Source organism: Pleurodeles waltl, chromosome 3_1 (assembly GCF_031143425.1).
Source record: "Pleurodeles waltl isolate 20211129_DDA chromosome 3_1, aPleWal1.hap1.20221129, whole genome shotgun sequence".
In the NCBI taxonomy this organism is placed as follows: Eukaryota; Metazoa; Chordata; class Amphibia; order Caudata; family Salamandridae; genus Pleurodeles; species Pleurodeles waltl.
Genome location: NC_090440.1, coordinates 2,002,759,146 through 2,002,785,650, shown reverse-complemented (window position 1 = coordinate 2,002,785,650; position 26,505 = coordinate 2,002,759,146). Strand labels below are relative to the sequence as shown.

General features: G+C 42.3%; 1 protein-coding gene and 1 long non-coding RNA gene across 4 annotated transcripts in view; one reads left to right on the top strand and one right to left on the bottom strand.

Moving 5' to 3' along the window:
* The window catches only part of LOC138285918 (uncharacterized), a 76,124-nt gene extending 72,067 nt beyond the window's left edge, over positions 1–4,057 (bottom strand). Inside the window, exon 1 of the long non-coding RNA XR_011201662.1 lies at positions 3,919–4,057. This is a non-coding gene — a long non-coding RNA (uncharacterized lncRNA). The remainder of the gene's footprint in view (positions 1–3,918) is intronic.
* A 1,665-nt stretch (positions 4,058–5,722) lies between these two features.
* The window catches only part of TBX4 (T-box transcription factor 4), a 373,100-nt gene continuing 352,317 nt past the window's right edge, over positions 5,723–26,505 (top strand). The window contains exon 1 of one of the 3 annotated variants that reach the window (XM_069226451.1): positions 5,723–5,856. Coding sequence is in view for 1 of the 3 variants with exons in the window: in XM_069226447.1 (XP_069082548.1) it covers positions 6,321–6,386 (66 nt within the window). In the remaining 2 variants the exon portion in view is untranslated. Of the gene's footprint in view, positions 5,857–6,297; positions 6,387–6,408; positions 6,646–26,505 lie in introns of those variants that run through there. The other 2 variants (XM_069226447.1, XM_069226450.1) reach the window with 2 other exon arrangements.

The window sequence follows — 26,505 nt, the reverse complement described above, 5'->3', positions numbered from 1 at the left end:
TGCACGATTTTCTACGTTTATATTCTCGTTCTGCAAAGTGTCGGTATTGCTGTGTTTTGCACTTATATGTTGAGGTCTTTCGTTTTGCAAATTGTGTTGGTCTGTGTGACTGTGCCTACATGCGTCCTTGTCTTTACATTTACGTGTGAATGTGTTGATATTTGCGTCTGTGTTTGTACGTGCCTGACTGTGCATACACTTCTGTGTTTATGCCTTTGTGTGCGTGTCTTTGCATGTACTTGTTGCCTGAATGCTTGTATGAGGTTTTTCTTTATTAGGGATGCCTGTGCGTTTCTGCGTATTTAGATTTGCTATTTATGTCGCCGTATGTGGCTTTGCATTGACATGGGCCTGCTTTTCTATGTATCTCGTTACATGTGCTTGTCTGTCCCTGTCACCGTCTTTGCAGGGGGAGTAGTGTATTGAGTGTCCACGAAAGCCTCCACTCTTTATTTTGTGTACGTGTGTCTATCTTTACATGCGTCTATATGTGTGTGTTCATCTGTGTATTTACATGCCTTTGACGGGAGGGTGTACGTGTAACTGCTGCATGTGTTTCTATGTGCTTTATATGTGTCATGTTTTACGTGTCTGCGTTTTTACTGGCATGGAAACCCTGTGATGTTACGGTTGCATGACGGTGCTTTGGCCCTTGCCTGTGTGTAGTACGCGCCCGTCAGTGTGATTTATTTTGGTGCGTGCTCGCGCTTGTATTCTAGATTCGTCACTTGTTCGGCTCTCAGGTTAAGAGAAGACGTGTGCACTTTAGGCTGTGGAAGGAGCTCTTCAAATCAGCGCACACATATATTTCTTGAAACACAAACAAACATGGGGGCGGGTTCTCCCCACCGGTCCGTCGAGTGTCTGCGGAGACAGCAGCTTCTTGTGCTCAGGTAGCTCTGCTGATTTATGGCCCCGTCACGATTTATCCCTCGAATAACTCACTTAGGACACGGAAGTTCGGATTCCAGACAGGGCCGTCTAGCAGTGAATTCTGATAATCACAACAGCCCCTGGTCTCCGAGGCCGGGGGCTGCAGGCTTTGGACCCGGGTTCAATGCACACCTCGGCGTTCTTCCCTGCGGGCGGAGGCCCCAGGCTTGGACCTGAGCGGCATGCACGGCTAAGGCTCAGGGTCACAGGCATTGGACACGGGTTCAATGCATAGCTCAGTGAGCATTCCCCGAGGACGGAGAATACAGGCTTTGGACACGGGTTCAGTGCATATAGCTCAGGGCTCAGTCCATGAGGACGGAGTGTACAGGCTTTGTAGACAGGTTCAGTGCATAGTTCAGGCCTCAGTCCCTGAGGACGGAGTATACAGGCGTTGTACACAGGTTCAGTGCATAGCTCAGGGCTCAGTCCCTGAGCACAGAAGACTCCAGGCATCGGACTCGGGTTCAAAGTATTGCTCAGGCCTAAGTCCCTGATGACGGAGTATACAGGCGTTGTACTCAGGTTCAGTGCATAGCTCAGGCCTCAGTCCCTGAGGACAGAAGACTCCAGGCATCGGACTCGGGTTCATGCATATCTCAGGGCGCATTCCCCGAGGACGGAGAATACAGGCTTTGGACACGGGTTCAGTGCATATATCTCAGGGCTCAGTCCCTGAGGACGGAGTATACAGGCTTTGTAGACAGGTTCAGGGCGCATCTCAGGACCAAGTCCAAGGCCGAAAAAGCTCAAGCTTTGGACACGGGTTCAGTGCATAGCTCAGGGCTCAGTCCATGTGGACGGAGTATACAGGCTTTGTTCACAGGTTCAGTGCGCATCTCATGACCAGGTCGAAGGCCGAAAACGCTCAAGTTTTGGACACGGGTTCACTGCTCTTCTCTGGGTTCGTTCCCTGAGGACAGGAGACTCCGGGCTTTGGCCACGGGTGAATTACACATCTCAGGACTCCGCCCCCGAAGCTGGAGACGCACGCTTTGGACAAGAGTTAAATTCACCCTCTGGGTCAGTTGATGGGGCCCTTACCTCTGGTCTCCGATGTTGTCCTCAGAGGGCGCATCCGCCGCCTTGCTACCTGTTCGGGACACACAGATGCTGCGAAGGAAGCGCGCATTTACACATCAGGTGACATAAAGTGCTAACGCCCCTCGTCCAGGGAGCGACCACTTGAGAGGAAAGGTCACATCACGTCTAAAAGTTGAAGAGGTCCCTTCTTATTTGCGTCCGTGTCCCGGTTTCCCGCTAAAAGAAAAGTTGCGCAGAAATGCTATGAAAAAATCCATTTCATTAGTTCCCATAATTTAAAATAAATATACTTTATCTGCAGAATGTTGTCGCGGGAGCTTAAGTCAAATTGGGATTTTCTACAATTAAGAGCAGAGTAGCTGGACCTCTGTGCTCTATAGCATCCATGCTCCCGGAAATCGAATGATACCATGTCTTCCCCACTTTTCAGCGTTAAAAAATAGTAATTTGAGGAATCCCATTAGAAACGGTGTCTTTGCACCACTATGTGCGATAAGCGACATGGAAATGTGGATACCTAAACTTTAAGAACTGTTCCTTAAATGTAGGTGGGTCTGTGTCTCTTTATCCGTCCGTCCAATATCACCCCATCCGCCTAAGAAATAAATACATCCATCCAATATCCCGCCTGTCCATCCGCTCAGGAAACGTCCATCCAGCAAAGCATCCATCCCAAACCAACCATCCGGCCATCCATCCTTCCAGGATCCATCAATCTAGGAGACATCCATCTATCCAATGTCATCCACACCTACACAGACGTGCGTGCACCTGAGTGTGCAGTAGAAACCCTTCCCCCTAAAGCCTCTATTAGCGCAGAAGTACACACCGTTTAAATGCAGCGTGCATTCGTCATCAACCTCAGTATCTGTGAAAGATATTGTTTGCGCACGCGCACCCAGACGTATGATTGAGTGACGTCATACGTCACCAGTGCCCCCTCACATCCCCCCCACCCCCCAAGGTTCTGCTTCCCCCAGCCCGGAGTTTCTGTAAGTGCGTTTCACACCCACGATGAAAAGCGCCCCAGAATTTTTAGTTTTGTTATTCTCTTTCTGTGGAATTTAGAGATTTTTACATTTTCATCAACCAGCCTGAACATTTAAAAATATATATCAAAACAAGGGCACACTCCGATGATAGCGCGTTTAAACGTCACTTTTTGTTCCTCACAATTGCCGAACTTTTTCTTTTATATTTTCCCTCAAGACAAGGTGTAAAGCGCTCTGAACGAGGGTTTCAGCACCCCCGTGCACGTGCGCCCTACTACAAGGTACGAGGTGCTCCGAACGAGGGGTTCAGCACCCCGATGCACGGGCGCCCTACTACAAGATACGAGGTGCTCCGAAGGAGGGGTTCAGCACCCCCATGCACGGGCGCCCTACGTCGCGATGCGAGGACTCCAACGAGGGGGTTCAGCAGCCCCACGGACTTGACCACCCCCGCCCCCTACACTGAAAGGCTATCAAATTCGTAGCAGCTCCTGGTGTCATGAACCCGGGCACAGTGAGACCTCAGCGGGCATTCAACGTCCCGAGCACAGCCTCACGGGCCGTAGATCAAGGATGAATATTACCATTATGACTAATATTATGAACTACAATATTAGTACTAAAACTGCTATCATTTATATTGGTTTGGCCATTATAATTATTTTAGTTACTATACTGGCACTATTAACTTAGATTTTTTTTTTTATTCCTGTAACAGGTGGGTTTATATGCAGTTCCAGGTAATTTACGTATTTTCGATTAGCTGCGTTTTTCGGCTCTGTTTGGTTTAAATTAACTCTCACGACAACATAAAAAATAGTATAGCTTTAAATAGTTATAAATGCTATTTTATTTTAAGACTTTTCAATTCGGACAACGCGTGTTGGGCTTGGAGCATCAAAAGGTGAAACCGCTCCGCACACAGCCACCCTAACAACCAAAAACTCACCCTTTCCATCTCTTGGAATAGTGTCTTGAATGTTCCCCTCCTCGAGTCGGTCGTCCTGTCGCATTTATGAGACGTGACATGAACCACTCGAAGTCTCTGCCAAGCACCCAGTGCTCTGTGAGGCGCCCGATGCGCGTCTGGGGCAGAAGCGCTATACAAAACAGTCACACAAATTACATGTAACTTAGCAGCTTCGCAAATTCATCTTTATTGACTCTGTTAATGCGTCATATCCTTTCTATGTTCAGTTTCGGGTGCATTCGTGGTGTTTTCGAAATACCCGCAAATAAAATCTGCCCCCTCATAGTTTACACCCATACACACGCAGGGGCACACGAACATTAACATGCGCACACATACACACAGATGTATTCTACACATGCACACACCCCACACATCAACATACACCGAAGGCAAAGATACACCCCATCCTGAATTGTTCGGCACCTGGGGTCCGGTGACGCGACATTACGCCAGAAGCCGTGGATCATTTCTAGAGGAAAAACAATGATATTAGGGCTGCTGCCAAATGTTTTTTTTCTCCCTTAGAAACATGTGTTCCTTTCTGCCGGACCCCAGTACTGCGCGACGCCGGGCTGCTGAGCGCCGATGTGAGTCCACCTCGCGCCTCTCTGTTCCACCCCCACGCTTTCTCTCTTGATTTCACCCCGCAGGTTCGGTTTCATCCCGTTTTCTCCCTCGGTCACTGTTTCCCTGTCTGCCTTTTCCATCTCCATCCTCACCCCGTCTCTCAGCGGCTATGGGTCAACGTCTCTTGATACAAACAAGTCCTGTCCCCTAAGAATGGGTGCCGGAGCCCCCCACTTACAAGCACCGGCAAAAATTAAACGGCGGGCTGCAGTCCGAGTGCTTAGTAAATATGACCTGAACCCCGAGGTGGCTCTCTCGCAGCATAACGCACGTTATCAGTTGCATATTGTTTAAATGGATGCGGATTTTCGGGCATTAACACGAAAACAAGGACTTTAGTAAACTCTTATTTGATAACCGGTATCTGGGCTTCGGGTTTGTTAAAGACCGCAGTTTACAGGGAGGTATCTGCGAATCATGAATCAGGGTGCGCCACTGTTACCGTGCTACATGGGGGTTGAAAACACTGCTCCTCGTGAGCACAAAACAAAAGTCGACTCACAAATTAACCGACACACAGATTCCACAAACGCCAGCCCACACATTGCACGTGCTAGACTTTCCTAGATGGAGGCTGTCTTGGGATATGAATGCAGTAATTAATGGCTGATACTGCTACCTAACCCCAATAGACCAAGGTAATCCAAGAGACCCCAATATATATATATATATATATATATATATATATATATATATATATATATATATATATATATATATATATATATGTGTGTGTGTGTATATATGTATGTAGATATATATAATATATATATATGTATATATATATATATATGTGTGTGTGTCTATATATGTATGTATATATATATATATGTATATGTGTGTGTGTATATATGTATATGTGTGTATGTATGTAGATATATATGTGTGTGTGTATGTATGTATGTAGATATATATATGTATATGTGTGTATGTATATATGTGTGTATATATGTGTGTATGTATGTAGATATATATATATATTTGTATATACACATATCTATGTGTGTGCGCATGTATGTATATGTATACATACACCTTTCCCTCTCCTCTCTCCCCATCACGTTTGGTTGAGGGCTGGGAAGGAGTCAGTGCACTTCACACAAGGGGCTGGATATAACCCACATACACTGTCTTCTGGGGCCCAGTCTCTGGAACAGATGCACATCAACACTTCTGCAGAACACAACAGCCTACCCCAAAATACCTCACCCTCATGTCCCCCTTCGCGGGCGCTTTCACACCGAGGGGTGCGCATACCTGGCTGGGGTCCAACGGCTTTAAAAAAAGGTAAACAACTCTGCAAAAACCCACTCTTTTTTGTGTTGTGACTACTGCATTTTTTGTGCCCAGTGGGAGGGGGGTGGAGAGGTTGTTTGGGGCTTGGGGTCCGACAAAAGGGTCAATGCAAAATGGGAACAACCTCTGCAGATAACTTACGTACAGATCGTGCAATATTTCAAATACTTTAGAAAATGAAATACTATATTTTGTTACTTTAAAGGCGAACACACGTCGGTGATGGTACACAAACAAATAACTTAAATACCAAAGAAAATATTAAATATATATATATTGTAAGTGTGTTTAGTCTTCCTGTTGTGCTGTGATAGAGATAGGTATTGGACATCTATTTAATCGCTGCCCTTCGCCTATCAGATCTTCCCCTCTGATGGCGACTGTGTTTTATGTGGGTGCCTCCCCTCCCATCGCCCCACTAATGCATGTCATCAGAAGCCTCATATCTACTTCGCATGCAGTCTGAGGCCGGAGCGGGCTTCTGCTGGGAGCTGCTGCTGCCCCCTTCATTCTACTTCTCGGTAGCTATAAGTATATACATATATATATTATTTTGCTGTTGTGATATTGCAGCCCAAGCTTTTCCTGCTCCCAGTGTCTGCGTCACGTGACCGGGGAGCCATGCTGCATTGAAGTCCCCTTACAGGATAAAGTTGATGATATTCTCGGTCCCTCGCCAGGGATCAGGGGCCCTCCAGCATTGTCACTGTCTGCTCGGGGCATGCCAGGGGAGCCAGGCCGCTCTGCCAGCCTGAAGGAGGGCACTCTCCGCTCCAACCGGTAAGATCTGCAGCGCAGCTCCTTTCTGAAAAGCTGTCCTGCTGTTGCTTATTAGATCAACTCTTCCATTTCTATTCCATTTCTGGAAGCGCTGCCTCTTTTGCACGTGAACAGTGGTGGGCGTCTGGGTGGCTTTCTGCAAGCAGGCTCGCGCGCCGTCTCTGCCGCTGTCAGGACGCAGCGTGTCTTTGTGCGTGTGTAGGTGTGCATCATTTCAGTCATTCATTCATCCATCCACCAGCCAGCCCTCCATCCTGCCATTCGTTCGTCCATCCATTCATCATGGTTGAGTAAAAGGTGCTCTGTTAGACTTGAGTTAGAGCATGCCGTAAAGACGGACTAATATATATGCATATACAACCGGGACACCGAAAAACAGCATTTTGTAATACTGTGGTCTTTCTGTAGAACTCTGCAAAACTAAAAACTAAAAAGGTAATGTCCAAATAGATTCGATTTGTGGCACAAATGGATGTATAGTCAACGGACACAGACACATGTGTGTCACTGATGGAAAATAACCATAACGAATATCGAAATATAAATGTGCATGGACTTTGTCTACTTTCTTCGGCTCGCGATATATTAGAAACGTAGGAATGGCGATTCTGTAATTATAGTTTTGTTAAACCTTTGACTGAAAGTTTTTGTTTCGCTCCTATATGTGTGCGTCTGTGCAGACACCTGGACGCACTTTAACTTATTTCAATACGTGGATGAACGTGCCGTGGCTATATAGTGCACCCAAAGGTATAGGACAGAGTATCTGCGCACAGCACCCCCACACTGAAACTGCCTTTCTATTGGCAGATAGACCTGCTCTGTAGAAAACTCTGCCGAACATTTAAAATGGAAATCAAACAATTTCCAGTTTGCTAAGTAGAACAGCTCTCCAGAAGTCGGGAGCGATCAACACTATTGAAATGTTACTGGTAAGTGCACATTAAATGCATGACCTATAGATCGGTTAGCTAATGGTTTGCAAAATCAATAAATGTAATCACCCCGATATGACTGCATAAGTAATCTCGCCGCGGGACTGTTATTGTCATACAGGGGATGCACCGAGATATGTTTCACTAGAACAAAAACAACAACAATATTAAAAATAATGCTACCGATACTATTTAATGTTATTACGATGACTAACATTTTTCTACAATTACCAATAACAACAACAATAATAATTGTTGTTATTGTGATTATTGCCACTAGGATGTATTTTTTGCCGTGTGGAAGTCAAGGGGTTCTGCTCACCAAGGGGATAACAACATCTATTCCAAGTGTACAAATGGACACTATGCAGTTATTGGAAGTAGTTGACAAGTAGTACGCGAGCATGTTATTTCAGGACGCATTTCTCTAAATATAACCGCAGTGTGTGCGCACGCGCGTGTGATGGAAGATGCACACGTCGGTTGCATTGTTACCTGTTTATGCATGCATGCTCGTAGGATGCCGCCGAGGGGTTCTGGGGCACAGCCCCCACCAGGGATTATTGGACCGCACCACACTTTGCACTTGTGTGAACTCACTCTAATAATTAAACCGAACTCCTGGAAACTTGACCCACCATCGGAAACCGGAGGAAATGCCTTAGGTTCCGCAGGACACACGCTAACTCAACAGCCAACACATTCAATAACAATAATGAATAGCCGCCTTCTTTGGGTTAGTGCCTTGACATGGATGGTAAGCGCTGTATAAATGCAATTACAGAGCGTATTCCACATTGTTTAAGATAAATACAGCTCAGGCTAATCATTGGTTGAAATCCATAATTCACGGGAATGATGTAATATTTGTAAATGATGTCAAATAATTTGAGCACCACCATTTGTGTAAAGTATAGGTTGCGAAACCGCAGCATGATTCGTGGTGTTGCCCACAACTCCCTGTACAGGCTAGGGGTCTCCCTTCAGTGTATATACGAACAAGAGACCCTACAATCTGTTAGTGGTGGTAATCTGCTGCCGAAGCGTTATTAAAGTTCATCCGACCATCGGCACTCTCGTGAGATGGCTACACTCAGTCTGGAAGCACCAACGCTTTCTCGAACCCAGGCTGACCACTATGAAAGCTGCTGAAACGGAATTGCATTTTCCACATATTCATGTTTTTCATCGCACTCTGGCTTTTGTCGGGCGCTCTTAATGTCTTTGACTATCATTTCGCTGTGGGCCTGATATGTACGTACAGCAAGAGATGCTCTGATAGCGCCATGCATGAAGGTTTAACCACCTCGAAGGACTTCAAGTAGGGCAGCCAATGACCTATGAACCAACTTTTCTGAAATAATGGGGTCTAGTGGGAAACTGTCGAACTTGCACCTTGGAAACGTAAATTCTTGACAAAGAAATGTGTGATTCGAGACAACCGCTTTACACCCAGCGTTAAGTACACATAGAAGAAACAGCGTGGTGGGATTTGTCGTGTTGTCCAATTTTCATGCACCCACTTCTCATCACACCTGAAATATTGGATGCCTCTATCACAGTCAACAATAACGACATACAATGATATTGTATACAATTATTATTCGTAACTCCAGCTATACTTGCCTTCAGAACCAATTACAGACTGGGCTAAGAACACTGCTTATGTATTTACTTTGCAATGTAGTGATGGGTCGATGTGTAGGATATGATTTTACTGGCGTGCAAGATACCACACGCAATATAATGACACGGAACCTCGCGAAATAGTCTCAACTGCGCCCAAACCTCATGCTGCTCTATATACAAGATCCTGTTGAATTCATCGCCGTGAAATACGGAGCTTAAAACACTTGCCGTTTGTTCTTTATATAAATATATATAGAGACGTGAGACTTCAGCTTCTGTGTATCCTGTAAGTTCGCCATACAAATTATAAACATCATTAACAGAATATATACAGCCAGCTCTCTGCAATGTTCAGGCACTTTCGCGCACACACACTTTCTATTTATGTAGAACTCTTATGGTTGGGGAAGTACAAATGGAATACATTATTGGAATCCTCTATAAAGATTTTTCATAGAACGGTAGTTCGAGAGATATATTATCTGGGTCTCTTTCTGCCAGAGTCCAAGTATGACTCAGTTGCGTTTGTTGTAGAACGTTTCCGCTGCTAGAACATTCTGAACATGTTTTTTTTTTTTTAAACTTACAAATACGTAAAAACAATGCATGTTTAAAATACGTTGATTGTCTACAACAGCTTCTCTACCTGTGTGGTGGACTGCATCTTTACTGATTTTATTTCAGGAATTATTTAGTACTCTGGGCCACTTTGTCCGGTTTTTTGTCCAGCTAAATTGTTGAATGCAGCCTGGGTGCAACAAAATGCACGGACACATTTTTTAACTAATTGGAAAAAAACATACACATTGAGATAACCGCCATTTAATTGAGGAAAACAACAAAACAGCATAATTCTGCTGCCCGCAATGCACTGCAGAGCCCTGAGTGCCTCTCAGCCATGCTGTAATTGAAAGGGTTTGATCTACCCTCTGCCCTGTGTAAAGAAGTAACATTTCTGCAACAGTGCTGTCAGACTCACGTTTAGTGCAGTTATGTGGGGCTTACTTTTACATCAATAGCACTAACACAAAAGTTTAAGAAAACACATAATAATATTCGCTTGTGTGCCATTTGACAGGCGTCCCCAAATTATTGCCTTCTGCATGCCTCAACCGCTCCTGGCACTGACTGAATACGTGGCTTTGTTTGATAATATATAGACCACTTGCACATAAAATGTTTTTACATTGTACAGACAATTCAAAGTAACATTTTCAATTTGTGGAATTCATCTTTGGACCTTCACCTAGAAAAAACGTTGTAGTTCCTTGTCGCTCATGTCATTTATGATGAAAAATAACCTCTCACCAAATTGTTGCCATTGCATTTTACTGTTCTGCTGACTGCTGCTAATTAAAATCGCATCACAGCCTGATGTTGGCCCGTCTCCCTCCAGGACCCAATGTTGCCTCAAGACAGCACCCCAAAGAGCCGAGGTGTAACTCCAGACATCCGGATCTGGCATGCTAAATATCGTGCAATCTACACGAATCTGCGCAGGGAATGGCAGACTAATCTCAGCTCTTGCACCAATTCACCCTCTTAGTTTCCAACACAAGGAATCCAACTTTGAAGTTTGCAACCCACAAAAAAAGGCAGACGGCTCTGACTAGGACAGAGCTGCGAAGGGGAGACAGTAGATACCAAGGGAGAGACATGCCAAGCTGAGGCTGTCTGTGCCATGGGTATTAATGCTGGAATAGTTAGGGAGATGTTATTTCCTTTCTGGTATAGTTTCCTAGGGAGACCACCTCACCCAAGGCATTACGGACACTGTTTCTAGTCCTGAACTTTGCACGCACAAATCATTGTGATCAGGTGTGCCACTCTAAGTATTACAATGAAAGGAATCAAGACCACAGCTCCCAGAATGCAACAGGTTGACACACAAAAGCCCAGGACTGGAAACTATGGCTCTCACTTAGAAATTAGCAGGCAGGCCTCCGTCCAATGGTGGGGAGCAGCTAGGGGGGGTGGGCGAAGGTAATAACCACTGCTGCCCGGGCTGGAATAGTGGCCACCATGCTTAGAAGTCTCCACTTGGTAAAGATCTCAATGCTTTTAGAGAAGCCGCCATCATACCATGTTTCATGTGGCCTCAGCAAACATATTTGGTTTCACAAACAACAAACTCTCAAAGCAGGAGTCTGTTTTTGTTATAAAAAAAAAACAATAAAAACCAACAAAAAAACAACCCTGACACCACAGAAGTTTTCTCACAGGGAGTGAGGATAATTTTTTCCCTGGTGGTCCTGAACAGAAAAAAAGTACATCAGAAAGTTTGGTGGATGGATTGAGGTCCTTACACCGACAGCCACAAGTCTGTCTCGGTGCAAGGTTTCTGCCGGAGGAGCCGTGATGTTCCACCCAACTCTAAACAGAGTGGGCAGCCCATCAGTTTGCTCGATGGACTACTCTGCTATGTTTGTGCCAGGGTACCTGGGCTGCCAAACTCTAAGAGAGGGCCTATCTCCACAATGACATGGAGTGAGATAGATACACTACCTGGCCATTTGAAATCTTAGCTCAATTAGGTGAACCTTGATAGTGTAGGAAACCAATATTCTTGCTGTCTAGCTGCTAAAGAACAAAACCACTTATAGATTCATGCAGAAAATCATGTGCCCTCCCAAGAGAATATAATGTACATAGCCTGACACCATCACTCGCTCAACCCATCCTTTTGTTTGTCTCCATAGAGACCAATTGTAAGAGTCCAAGAGGTGGGACACAAATATACCAAATATAATAATTTACTAGATTCTTAAGCAGTGCATAGTTTTATTAATATTGGTTAAATATACCAGTTTTTCAGTGCCTGAGAAATCTGAGTGTTCAACAATGACTCCTGATCCCATCATAAACCTAGCCCGACAGAATCTGGTGCCCTGGGCCACTATATCAGTATGACGTTACCATAAAATTAGCATAGCATGCCGTGCTAATCTATGTTACGAAATGGCAGGGCATATTGTAACATAACATAAAACAACAAAAAACATAACTGAATACATATGCTGAAAGATGTGGCTGGGTAGATGGACAAGTGCTTACCTGTCAAGAGAACATGGCCCCAGTTGGCAGTTAGCTAGAGAAATAAAGAGATGGCTACTTTGTAGTATATTAAATTATTATTTATTTTTATAAGTTTGACAAAGGGCGTCATGGAGCTAAGAAGCAATCTACAAAGTCTTGCTTAAGTAGGCAGCACAACTGCGGGACTAGAATAACCGTAGATCGAACCCTGTGAGGATCCATGTTTTCAGAGCACGTCAAGTCTAGTGGCCTTCCTTCTAGTAGACGCATTTCCAACTGGATGGCATTCCAGCTTTGCACTGTCTGTGCAGCTGAAGTTCTTCTACCTAAGTGGGATAGCTATATTGTGGCCTTGTCATCTGTCTTGGTGTATTAGACTTTCGCAAGATGTATGTGATGGGATTATTCTTGAGGAACTGTAGCCCCTTGCCGTAGAAAGCCATAAGTGCAATGCGTTCTGCTCTTTTTCTCCAGGCGACCAATACATAGTTTGAAATGCTGGGATATATTGTAAAACGTCTTAAGGGGTCATCGAGAGAAGAAACTAAAGTTATCTTCGCCCAGTCCTGCATCTCCAGCAATCATCTTTAATAGGCATTCTAGAATGTGGCGCTGTATGATGATGTGAGCTGGGGTTTTGAGATCTATTATGACGGCATTCATGGATAGTTCCTTAAGCCTTAAATAGCATCTGAACTGCCAATTATTGTACTGTTTACACCTTAGAGACATCATTGTCCATCAGTCCAACAAGGTACTGTTAATATAGTTGAAGCAAGTGGCTATAAAGTCATTCCCAAGAAAGAGCCTGATGTGGAAATGGCAGCTATTGGAGAAGTCTGTGTGACTGTGTTAAAGGGTTGATAGGGCTAAGGACAAACGTGAGTAACTAAATCTTAGTTTATGAGCAAGTATTTCCAAAGGAAACCATTTATATTTTGTCAGTCAAACGAAGGACTTTCATTACTATTGTTAAACAATAAATAAATTCCTGGAATAATATACACACAGACATGATGTATCTATATAAATATACTTAATATAAATATGCATTGAGTACTTAACTTCTGAAAGAATGAGAGTCAGGCCCCAAAGTCTTGCTAAGATGCCTGGGGCTGGCCCTGCAGAATGTCATAGTGCTGAACCACAAGGCTGAGTAGACTCAGTTCCATCTGCTGCCTCTTTAATCCACCACCAAACTTTCCCTGCATCTTTATCCCGCTCTTGCATGTTCTTTGTCATCCCTGCGTTCACCTTTTTATTTTTCTTTCTCTTCCTCCTTTACACCCCTTTTATGTTCTGTCTCTCTTTTACTCTGGATTCAAAGTCTGTTGAGGAACAATAAGTGCCAGTGTCGAAAATGAGTGCCAATGGCTCAAATTAAACACTCCATGTACATTAATAACAAGAGACTCCAGGGGTCAAGAAGCCAGCACACATGAACATCATATACTGACCATGGAGAACAACATAAAAAACATAAAAAGTTGTGTGATGGAGGCCTTCTTTCTAACAGCTGCATCCTTTCTCATTTAAGCAATTCTTTCAAGTATGGGAAGTACAGCCTTATTAATAATAACAAAACCAATGTTTATGCCCCAAGTCCTTAAAAGTCTAGGAGACCCTCCTCATGACAGAATGGTCTTCGTTAATCAATAGATTCTCCAAAACTATAGCCATAATAATAAACATTAATTTGGGTACATTTACATGACCAGGTGTTTTATGTATAGTTCCAAGCATACAATATATCTATTTAAGAAGATGAATTAATGTTAGTAATTTTTATCCATTGGTTTTATTTCTTTACCAAGCAATTACATTCAACACTTATTCGTGAATAAAATTGATCAACTAGCTATAATGTAATTTACATGAATTATATTATTGAAACATTCATTGTCAACACTTTAACCACTAGATCAGCACAATGGTAAAGGCCTCCATGTACATCATTACCAATCATTTACAATCAACATATGAAGGGTTAATAGACAAGTCACTCGCAGATACAATGATCACATAACCAATCATAGTCAACCACTCTCACAAGCCATTCCTCAATCAATCAACATCGCAAATATGTTGTCAATAGGAAAATTATGTTTATGACAGAAATGAAGGATGGCAAAACACAACCTTTCCTTCCTTTTACTCTTAGAGGGGTTATGATACAGTTTTAGACAGCAGGCTTTCATCGCACAATTCTTCATGTATTTTACGCTGTTCTTCTGTTCTGTGTGTGATGGCTTCTTGTCCCCTTATGTCTTTCGTTATTTTTATACTACACATTTATCATATTTACTTGAATAAATAAACATATACTAACCATTAACGCTACTTGCCCTATCCTGGAAGGCCAAGGTATTTCAAAACGGGTAATTCTTTTATGCTTATAGGTTCACAGATGTCGCAAACATCTCCCCCTATGGATCTTCATCATTACCAGTAGAACCAAGAGTTTAGCTTTCATGTATCCAGCGTGGCTAACCATGATTTTTAGACCATAAGCCTTCATTTCTAGGACATAGACTGCAAGGATACATGTCTTCTATTTCCTTAGCTAGTGTGTATTCCTGTTTAGCGTAGATGGGCAGTCGGTAATTCTCTGTTCTTGTTCATATGCCGTGGAACAAATTAAGGGTGCAGTGATATTTGTTTTTAATTCTTTACAGGTCTGTACTCATCCTTTTCTTTCTCGTCTTTTTACCCCGTTGCATCGTTGCCACCCTGAGTCCAGTAGTGCCACATACCCACCTAACAACCTTCTACTCAAACTACAACACATGCCTCAGATGGTAACTATCCGAATGCACAGACAAAAAGATACTTAATAGATCGCAGCAGGCATACCTGTAAGATGGCTTGATCGGTGATCAGAGTGATTAAGCAGAGGAGGTAGTCGAAGATAAATCCCACTCAAGAGGTACACAGTTTATTACCCGTGAGGCTTGTCTGAGATTTAGCAGTTTCCTATCCAGGGAGGATAGACATATGCTCTCTGAGCAACAAGGTCTATCTGATCCTTTTTTGAAGACAAACGTTGAAATAGTAAAACCAAGGAAGAAAATAGAAATGTGATTGCCTGCATGTATAAGTAAACCTACAGGGTATTTAATGTGTTGTCCATGCATAATACGTTTATTTTTTCCTAGTTCTACAATAAAACAAACATCCATTTGTGTATTAGAGAAAACAATCTGTGGACCACCTTCCTGTGCGTTGTCCTGCTGTTTTAATATTACAAGGTTTATATATACACACACACACACACGCCTCACCCCTGTTTTCACTATTACTGTGTGTGTGTGTGTGTGTGTGCATGCGCGCAAGCCCCATGGAGAAATTTTGTACTTTTCAAGGGACAAAGTAAATGCTTGAGGCGGAAAAATAAGTGCCGGTAGTCAGCACCAGAAACAACAAGCACAAATTAAGGACTGGTTTCACCACTTGTATGGACTTCTTCGGAGGTGCAGACATGTGACATTCCATCGAGTTGGCGTCTTTGTGCTGGCTCCGGTGTTTGCTCACACGGCATGACAGGAGCGGACCTCGCTTTGGAGTCCAGTTCCACACAGCAAGTCAGACACCATCTTCTCTCTGCCTACCTTGCCCCAGTCACAATTACCATTCATGAAGATTTTTTGGTTGCTACCAGAGATCCATCAACTGAGTATGAAATGGCGTTAACATCTGGGCGGCGATGTTACTGATTCTGAAGTCTGAGGCAGTTCAAGTTACCTCGTGTCACTACCAGTACCAGGGGCAAGACTTGCTGGTTGAGCATTGTTTGATGCAGGATGTCATGCCTGGATGGCTTTCATTTGCAGAAATGAATTAAAAAACGTGTATATTGAGTTGCTTGAATGTAATCAGTTCAGGCTTAACACTGGAAGTTACCTGACTCCACCTTGAGTTGGTACATATGTTTGTAACAGTTGAACAGAGTGTTTCCGGCTCAATTGTCAGAACATCCTAGTCAGAAATATTGTCTGACATAAATATTGTGTCCTAAATATTGTTTTACAGAAGTACCATACGATAGGGTGTAGATGTACTATTTCCAATTCCAATAGGACGATGCCTTTGTAAACAAAACCTTTCTTTTTTAAGTTTTAAGAAGAAAGTTTATTGAAAAATCATACAGTATACAAGAGAAACAAAATAAAAATATATAAATACACTTGATAATAGAAATGAGATTAATACAACAACAGTTCAATTTCTGAGAAAACGTGTATCAGAAGAAAATACTTTAAATATATTAATACTCTAAAACCAAAGTATATATTCATAAAATAAAAATATTATAAGAGATAGTTAAATATGAGTCTGTACATTAAGATAGGGAGAAAAAGAAAAACAACAATTCATGGTGGTTTTAGAGACCTCCTCATTTCTAGGAAAATGAATACATGCAGAATAAGTCAAACAGTTAAAGTAATTTGTGATAGGTAACCATAGCATGTCTCTCTTAATAGCAAGGGATGGGGGGGAAACATAAGCTCTATCCAGCCTATGATTGTAGCATACACCGTACCACCAAGCTTGAAAGGATAATTGAGATGAATCCTTCCAATTTTTCGTAATTTGCTGAAAAGCAACAGCCAGCATTAAATCCAATAATACAATACAAGTTTTGGGAAAATGAGACCAGTCAGCTGCAAGGCTACCTAGAAATATGTTGGCAAAACTCATGGGAATTCGATCTTTAAAAATAGTATTAATTTGACTCCCTACTTTAACCCAAAATTGAAATGTATAGGAACATTAAAAAAGCATGTGTTTACGTCCGGAGATCAGCGTATTACAGGACCAACAGGAGGACGGGAGGTTAGAATTTATTTTATGTAAAAAAGAAGGTGTAATTATTAACCTATTATATACAAAGAACAAAGTTTGAGTTGCGGTGGCTGCTCTAGAAGACTTTTGTATTTTAATCCACACTGTATTCCACAAGGAAGGTGAAAGTGAAATATCCAGATCCGTTTCCCACTGTATTTCTATAACCGACTTAGGTCTATCTTCAGGAAGAGCTGTAAGAGTTTGTTAAAGACAAGAAGCTGATGCAGATTTTAATAACAAATTCTTAATTGGAAGAGGACGGACTGAAGGTGTTTGCTGAACTGGAAAAAATGTATATAAAGTATTTATAACGTGTATAAGAGCATCATATTTTTTATGAAAAGAGGATGAAAGTGAAAAAAGACAAAAGAAAGCAGGGAATCATTTTCAAATAATTGATATTCCCATCGTAGCCCCTTCAAATGCCACAATTTCCAATAGATGGTTCTATTATTCAACTTAATGAGCTTATTGTACCAAATTGACGAATTTAGAAACTTCGCTTTATCATCATTGTGTGAAGAAAAAACAGGCGGTAAAATTCGGCAAGAGTTATTCAAAATCGGAAGAGAGAGAGAATGCTGGTTTATTTGACAGAGTCAATATCTCCGGAAATGTATAGGGAACAGGGAAAGACTTTTCAACGTCAACCCATAAGGGTAAAAAAATGGAATCATCATCCTTCAATAAACAAGAAGCTTACTTAAGAGAAAAAGCCATATGATAAGAGCAGAGGTTCGGAAAATTAACCCCTCCATTGCATTTAGGACTCATTAACTTTTGAAGAGACATTCTGGGTTTCTTATTATGCCATAAGAATTTAATTAAAAGGGAATTGAACTTCATAAAATAAAGATTTGGAATATTAATTGGAATGTTTGATAAATAAAAGAGAATAACGGAGTAACATCATTTTGAGAGAATCCAATCTACCCCACCAGGATAAAAATAGAGGGTTCCATTTAGAAACGAGAGAGTCAAGATCAGAAAATAAATGCAAAAAATTACAAGAAATTGTATCTTTAAAAGAGGGGTTAAACCACAAACCTAGATATTTAATTTTATTATTATTCCAATGAAAATTTAAGGATTGAAAACCTTCAGGAAAACAAAATTTATTTAGCAGGAGTATTTCACACTTGTCTTCGTTTAACTTATATCCTGAAAAAGAAGCAAAAAGCCGTACTTCGGACAGAAAAGAAGGAACTTAAGATTTCGTATGTGATATAAAAAGTAAGATGTCGTCTGCATAAGCCGAAAATTTTATCTGTCTTTCCCCTTAATGGAAACCATGCAAATTTGGATTAGTTCTAAGTTTCAATAAAAAAGGCTCCAAGACAAGAACAAACAAAAGCAGTGACAATGGACAACCCTGACAAACTCCTCCATGGAGTAAGAACGAGGGAGAAATAAGACCATTTAGAAAAATAGCTGCTTTAGGAGAGGAATATAATAACAAAATTACATTTATGAATTTAGCTCCAAAGCCAAACCAGGAAAGTGTTGAAAAAATAAAGGACCAATTAACCTGATCAAAAGCTTTTTCAGCATCTAGAGGTATTGCAGCTAGAAAGTCTTCATATGCCTCGGACTTACTCAAGATATTAAAAAAATAGGCACGTGTTGTCCGATAATAGGCGTCCTTTAGTAAAACCAGACTGCTCTTTACCAATTAACTTGGGTAGGAGCAATTCCAAACGCATAGCAATAATTTAAGCAAAACGTTTATAGTCCAAATTTACTAGAGATATAGGTCTATAATTCTTACAAAGCTTTGGATCTTTATTATCTTTTGGTACATGAACTATTAATGCTTCCTGGAAAGACCCTCCAGAGGATTTCGCTTCAACAAAATGGGTAAAAAGCTCAAATAATCTTGGAACCAATAATTTAGAAAACCTTAAATAGAATTCAATAGTAAAGCCATTAGGCTTTACCTTTTTTTATAAGTTTTAGTGCACTAAGAATGTTATCAATAGAAATATCATTATCAAGCTCAGAAAAATCAGAAGAGTGAAGTACAGGTGGGTTAATTGTAAGTAAGTATTGATCAATAAGATCCTGAACTGCAACAGAATCAGGGTTATACAATTGTGTGTAGAAATGAACAAACTCTTCCAAAATTTCTTCACTATTATGTAATAAAAGATTGGAGGAGTTATAAACAGATTCTATCTTTTTTGATTTTAAGATAATTTGCTAAATGCTTTTCTGATTTATTTTGGCCCCCATAATACTTAGCGCTAGACTTAAGAAGATAAGAATTAGCGATATCAGTCGAACTTTTATTGAAAGTGAATTTAGCTTGAAGTAAGTCATTAACACAACTTGTAGATTTGGAGGAGTAATAAAGATTCTCTAATTGTTTGATGCAATTCATTAAATTAGGCAATTTTTTTTAGCCGTTTCTTTTGTTGGCAACATAGGATATAATAAAATCCGTAGAGGCCGCTTTGAATGTATCCCAGAAAATTTGAATCGATATCTGAGGGGTATCATCATCTACACAGAACTGTGTGGCAACTTTCTCAAACAGCTGAGTAAAATTATTATCGAGAGGTAGTGAATTATTAAATCTCCATCTGTTACTTGGCGGATTGTGTGTGATAAAATCAAGGTCCATGCTTACAGGAGCATGATGTGAGATTAAAATGGAACCAATCTCCGAACCCAAAACATGTTGTACAAGAGGTTGTGAGACAAACAGATAATCAATCCTTGATTGGGAAAAATGTTATGGGGAAAAAAAGGAAAATTCCTATAGTGTGGGATTACACAATCTCCAAACATCCGTTAATGCTCTTTGTTGAATCATGGAGGTAAACTGTGAAAAGATGGTGAATGGAACAAATCGAGAAGTGAATTTGCGATCAAGAAAGGGGTCCATAACCATGTCACATCCAAAAATCAAATATTCGTCTGAAAGAATCATTAACTTAGCTAATATTTAATTCCAAAAGGATTTATCAGGTTGAGTTGGCGCATAAACATTAAATATGGTGAGAGGTACTTTATTAATATTCATTGAAACTATAACGCATCTACCCTGCTCATCAGAATCTTGAGAAATATCAGTAATGTTCAAAGCCTTATGACACAGTATAGTAACCCCATTTCTTTTCCCGGTACCTGGAGATGCAAAAACATGTCCTACCCATTGTTTTTTAAGTTTAGCTACCTCATCATCTGTTAGGTGAGTCTCTTGCAACAGAGCAATATCAGCTTTCAATTTTAAGATATGTGTCAAAACTCTCTGACGTTTTATTGGGGATCCCAAACCTTTAACATTCCATGAAAGAAATCTAATTGCCATTTAATATATAGAAAATGCAACGTGACTATGAAATTAATGCATATAAACCACTTATCAATATGGAGAAATTGAACCAAAAGAAAAGATTTGTTATCCAGAAAAAGAACAATATAACTTTGAGCATGAGAAAATAGAAAGATGAACAGAAAAGGAGGAAAAATTAAGAGCAAAAGAGTTGAAGTGAGAGAGAACAAAGAGAACAAAATAAAGAAGGAAACTACAGAAAAAACTCACAACAAGTAATAAAAACATACCTATAAGACAAAAAAAAAAAAACAACGTGAGGGTGGCGAAACCACAAAGGAAGACGACTTAACCTTCACTCCATGACCACAGACACTAAAGGAAGAGGGACCCATCACATAGGTTGCTACCACAAAATTTAAGATGTCAAAAAACAAAAATGGGCATATCCATTAAAAAAGAGGATAATTGTAAAACAAAGAAATAAAATAATACAATATTCAAAGCTATGATATTTTATTCCTACAAGACTCAATAAAACGCTGAAGTAATACTGGATCTTCATATGTTGTGGTCTTATTATGGTAGGTCACCTTGAACAAACATAGATGAAAGAAACCATACCGAGCATTAAGTAACTTCAATGCCGGACGCATATCCAGAAATTTCTTTAGTTTGTCCACTGTTGGCTTAGCATAGTCTTGAGCGAAAAAAGAGTAGAACCTAACCATGTGATCCGACATTTAGCTTTTGCTGCTCTGAGAACCTTTAGCAGGTCTACATAATCCAAAAAATAAAGTATTATTCCTCTTGGTTTCTTTGACGTCGAAGCCAAATGTGAGGGATGACCAAGTCTGTACGCTCTTTGTATATTCAAGACAGGCGAAGTAGGGAGGTCCAGAATCTTGGGCAGAAATGTTTGAAAGAAAGATAGAGAATCCGAGCCTTCAATTGCTTCAGGTATACCATAGATACGTATTTTATTCCTACGATTTAGATTTTCTATATCCTCTGCATGCTTTTTTTTACATAGTAACTTCAGACTGCAGAGTTTGAATAACCGTCATTGAATCCTCAAGCACTTCCACTCTTCGTTCCACACAAGAGACTCTGTTTTCCACAAGAGACCCTGTTTTCCACAAGAGACCATTTGTCGTCCAATAATTGTAATTGTTTGTTTGTATCCTCCATATAGGGTTTAAGTGCTCTCATTTCTTCAAGGAGTAACTCCATAAAAATGGTATCATCAACTTTAAGAGGAGATGAAGGATCCTTTTTAGCTCTCTTATTTGAGGATGTCAGGACCGTTACAGGAAGCTTGGACGATACTTTATTAACAGCAGTAGGAGGAGAAATAGGCGTTGAGAGTGTAGCATCAAGAGTAGTAGACCCGGCGTTCTCCATATTTGATAAAGGAGCAAATGAGGTTGACAAAGAAATATTTACAGAACCTTTATTGCTCTGTACTTTGTTGCTAGTCGATTGAAGGTTCCTAGATCTGCCCATAAGCAGAAATTAATAATTCTGCCCAATATATATTAAAGCATGTATTTTATGAAAGGAGGTTCATCTCAAAAAGGAGAACAGCTCAAAATTCTCCTTAAGCTGGACCAAATCATCCAAAAAGGAAAATGCGGTGAATAAAGAGCCTAGATATACATCCATAGACCAAAAAAGTGCAAAAAGAAACACTCAGAGCTCGATAAATAGAGCAAAAACGAAGTCATGAAGTGAAAAGTAAAAAACTAAATGGCGGTCGCAATAATTTCCTCGGAGAAATGTAAGTCAATGATAATGCTGTCCAGGCATATTCCCCTAACTTTTCCTCTCTTCAGCAGCATTAAAATCTTCCAAGGGAAGCGAACCGGCTCCCTGTGCCTCTGTCGCAATCACAGAGCTCCGGTGAAGGCGGCCATCTTCTACGGCGCCAAGCCACGCCCCCCAAACCTTTCTAAACAATATTTATGACATTATGACATTATTTATGCACAAAATATTCTGACTGTGACATTCTAAAATAACCCTGTTTCTCCCATGCAGTAGAGTCTAATGTACAGAAACCAGACTAAGTACGAGTGCCTCTGATGTCATGAACACTATGAACAAAAGGGATCAAAGATGTTTGCAAAGCAAAATATTTGGACTCTTATGCTCCAGGGGTGGATCAGTAGCACAAAAAATGGAAGTCTCACTTGGCAGAAGATGCTTCTGCCAATATGCGGGCCAAGCTGCGCTATTTTCACATTCCAATAAAAGAAGTAAAATATTACATCATCCCATCGATGGAAGAGGGAACAGGGTGGGGAGAAGCCGAGCAGGCTATATACTTGTGCTTATTAGGCTCAAATGTCAATTTCAAGAAAGGGTGTCAAGTATGGCATTCACGGAGAGGTTTGTGAATTAAACACCTTCTCATACTAGAGTGAGCCAAGAGTACCTTTTACATACCCCCCTTGGGACGACTAACCAAATAGTTATGTGCTTCGATCACAAGGCCAGTGCTTTTAATCAAATTCCCTTAGATGTTCATTCCACTGCCTTTTGGCTAAGTCTGTCCTGTACAAAAAACACAAATATACATCTCAAGAACCATCATCATGGAATACCTTGGCCACACATTGTCTGACCATAATCCCCTCTTACTGGCTGTCAGGTGGGGTATGAGACTTGCACTGATCCCCACTTGGAGACTCCCCATACCACATGTGCATGGCCCTGCCTTCTGAGAAGCTTTAGCAAATAAGATTAGGGAATACTTTACTCTGAATCACCACAAGCCTCGACTAGAAACTGAATGGGAGGCCTCTAAAGTGGTGTTGTGGAGATGCTGCTTAAGTGAAGCGGTGGGAGTAAGGAAAACACTTTAGAGGGAATTGATGACTCCAGAGACTTCTGTGTGCATGTTAGAAGATGAATTATCATGTAATCCACAGGTGAAACCCAGTTTGATGATTGAAAGGGAGAAATGTTGATGCATTGGAGAGACTGCATTATCTAACATATATGGAGTGTCTTTGTTTCAACCATACCAAGGGAGGTGGAGCAGGCAGGTTGTTGACTTGGCCTGCACAGGCCGAGAACAGATCTAAGCCTATTGCGCATATTAGGTAAATTAATGGTACTATTATTGACAGTCAACAGAGAATTCACAAGCTCTTCACTGAGCTTTACACATGCCTACACAATACACAAACATTGGCAACAGCTGATGAAAGTGAGCAGTTCATAAATAGGGTGACCCTGAGTGCTCTCTGGGTCGAGGCAGAGGACCACTGAGGGACAGATAACAGAATAGGAACTTAAGATGGTACTTAAGGATTAGGGACTTGGCTGGGGTAAAAACACAGGAAACTGATGGACTACCAGGAGAGTTTTATTTAACACATGCATCGATCTTGGTCCTAAAGTTGTTTGAAATGTACACACATCAGCACTGGAGTGTGGAAGCTACCAGTGATTACTAAAAAAACCTTAATAGTATTGGTCCCCAAGCCTGGTGGTGATGACATGGAGGTGTCCTCATAAACCATTATTGATGTGCAATTTAGACTACAACATACTTATCAAGATATTAGCTCACTGATTACAATTGCACCTGAGCAGACCAATATGGGATGGCCAGAATGGATTCACACCGGGGGCAACACATTGCTGAACAGATGGCGACTGTTCTAACTTCTAGATGAGACCCCACTCACACAATACCCTGAGATAATGGTCCTCTCAACTACCCTGAATAAGGTGTTCAATCCCTTGCAATTGAATTATTCAAGAGCAGTTATGAGACGCATGAACTTAGGAAATGGCTGAGATAAATTGGTTTCACTATTATATACAGATATGAAGCGGCGGCCGCCGCAAATCTGAAGGGGAGGGGTGGGAGGAGGGACAGAGGAAATAAATAAAAAAATATATAATTTTTAAAAGCTGCCCTTTTTCCCATTGTCATTGCCTCCTGCCACATTGCTCCTCAGGTCTTCTTGTGGTGTCTCAGCGCTGGGACACCAGCACAGGCTCCCCATCAATCCTGGCACTGCTTGCATGCTAAAAATAGCATGCAAGCAGTGTCGGGATTGGTCTGAGCGGCTTGGAGTGTCGCTCAGATACAAGCCTGGGGTCTGTGCTGTTTCTCCAGCCCGGCTGTGTATACAGCCAGGTTGGAGAAATCTAAGGAACTCTCCCCTCCCCCTGAACATACTGCTGGATGAGCCAGCAGATGAAAGATAAAACAATAATTAAATATTGTTTTATCTGTCATCTCCTGGCTTAGCCAGGGGAGGCCACGCTCTGTCACTATTGCAAAGAAGCCGCCCCTGCAGGTATGCAGGGTAGAGTTAGAACTGGTCTCAAAATCTCAGAATCCTTTAGGACAGAATGCAGCCCCATCAAAGATGCCCTCTATCTCTGATGATATTAGCGCTTGCAATAGAGCCTTTTGGGAGTATCCTGAGGGAAGAAGGAAGACAGAAGGGACTTTCCTTGCATGACGAGGAACATATTGTTTCCCTTTATGCAAATGACATATTTTTCCTTTTGTACCTCTGTCATGTCAATGCTGGATCCCACATTGTGTAGAAATACTAGGATACCTGGGAAGAATCTCTGGGCTGGGCACTAACTGGGTTAAATCTTGCATGTTCCCAGTGTCCCCAGACTAGCAGCAAGTGCTGTTGGCAGCAACCACATTGAGGGGGTCATTACAACCCTGGCGGTCAAAGACCGCCAAGGCTGTTTCGACGGAAGAACCGCCAACAGGCTGGCAGTGCTTCCCATGGTATTACGACCGCGGCGGAAGCGCCGCGGTTGCACCGCCGGGACCAGCGGTTTACCACCACTTCAGTCCCGGAGGTTTTAATCCACCAGGGAAGCGCTGCTTGCAGCGCTGCCCAGGGGATTACGAGTCTCCCACCGCCAGCCTTTTCCTGGCGGTTTGAACCGCCAAGGAAAGGCTGGCGGTACGGGGAGTCGTGGGGCCCCTGGGTTCCCCTGCACTGCCCATGCCACTGGCATAGGCAGTGCAGGGGCCCCCTGACATGGCCCCGTGCAGCTTTTCACTGTCTGCTGTGCAACTACACCCGTCGCACAGCCGCAACACCGCCGGCTCCATTTGGAGCCAGCTCCTGTGTTGCGGCCATGATCCCCGCTGGGCCGGCGGGTGGAAACCAGGTTTCCTCCCACCGGCCCAGCGGGGATCTCAAAATGACCGCGGCGGAGGTGTGGCCGCATTGGCGGCCGCCCGGCGGTCCAACCTTGGCGGGCGGCTCAAGGGCCTGAGTATTAACTGGCACCCACAAATGTTCAAGTACCTAGGGATAAAAATTTACCACAAAGACAAGGACCTCAGAGATGGAAACCAAGGTGGAGCATTGAAAGCCTTTAAAAGTAACATGGCATTCTGGCACACCTTTGACTTGCCCAGCGTGGCAAGAATTGCTTTGTCCAAAATGATAACTTTGCCTAGAGTCCTATACTGCTTTGCTAATTTCCTTGTACTGGTACCCCAAAGATGGTTTAAAGACAAAGATAATCTTCTTAGAGAAGTGATAGGGGACGGGGTAGGCACAGTGGGGATCATTATGACCCTGGCGGTGAGTGGAAATGTGGCAATAGTATCGGCAGCAGGCTGGCGGTACATACCGTCACATTATGAGAATGGCGGGTTGGCTCAGCCAACCTGCCACTTCTCCACTCATACCGCCGGAGATGTCAATCTCCAGCCTGGCGGCCGGCATAGTACCGCCGGCGGCATTATGAGCCTGCCTACCACTATGGTTTTTGTGGCGTTAGCAACGCCACAACAACCATGGCGGTAGGCCCTATCGGTGACTGGGAATTCCTTCCCTGTCACCAGTAGGTGGCAACCACACCTCCCCAACACACACCTGACAACCCCTCCCCCACTCCATCCAAACTCCCCCACCCCTTGCGATCCTCACACTCCCTCCCACCCCTATACACGCACACACCCGCAGACACGCACCACGCATACACCCAATCTCATTCATACACACACACTTCCAGACATGCTTGCACACATTCTTACACACAATCACACTGACATGCAGAAACGCACTCACTTCACCATTCTTACACGCATTCACTCACACACATACAACCACGCAAATAACATAACACACA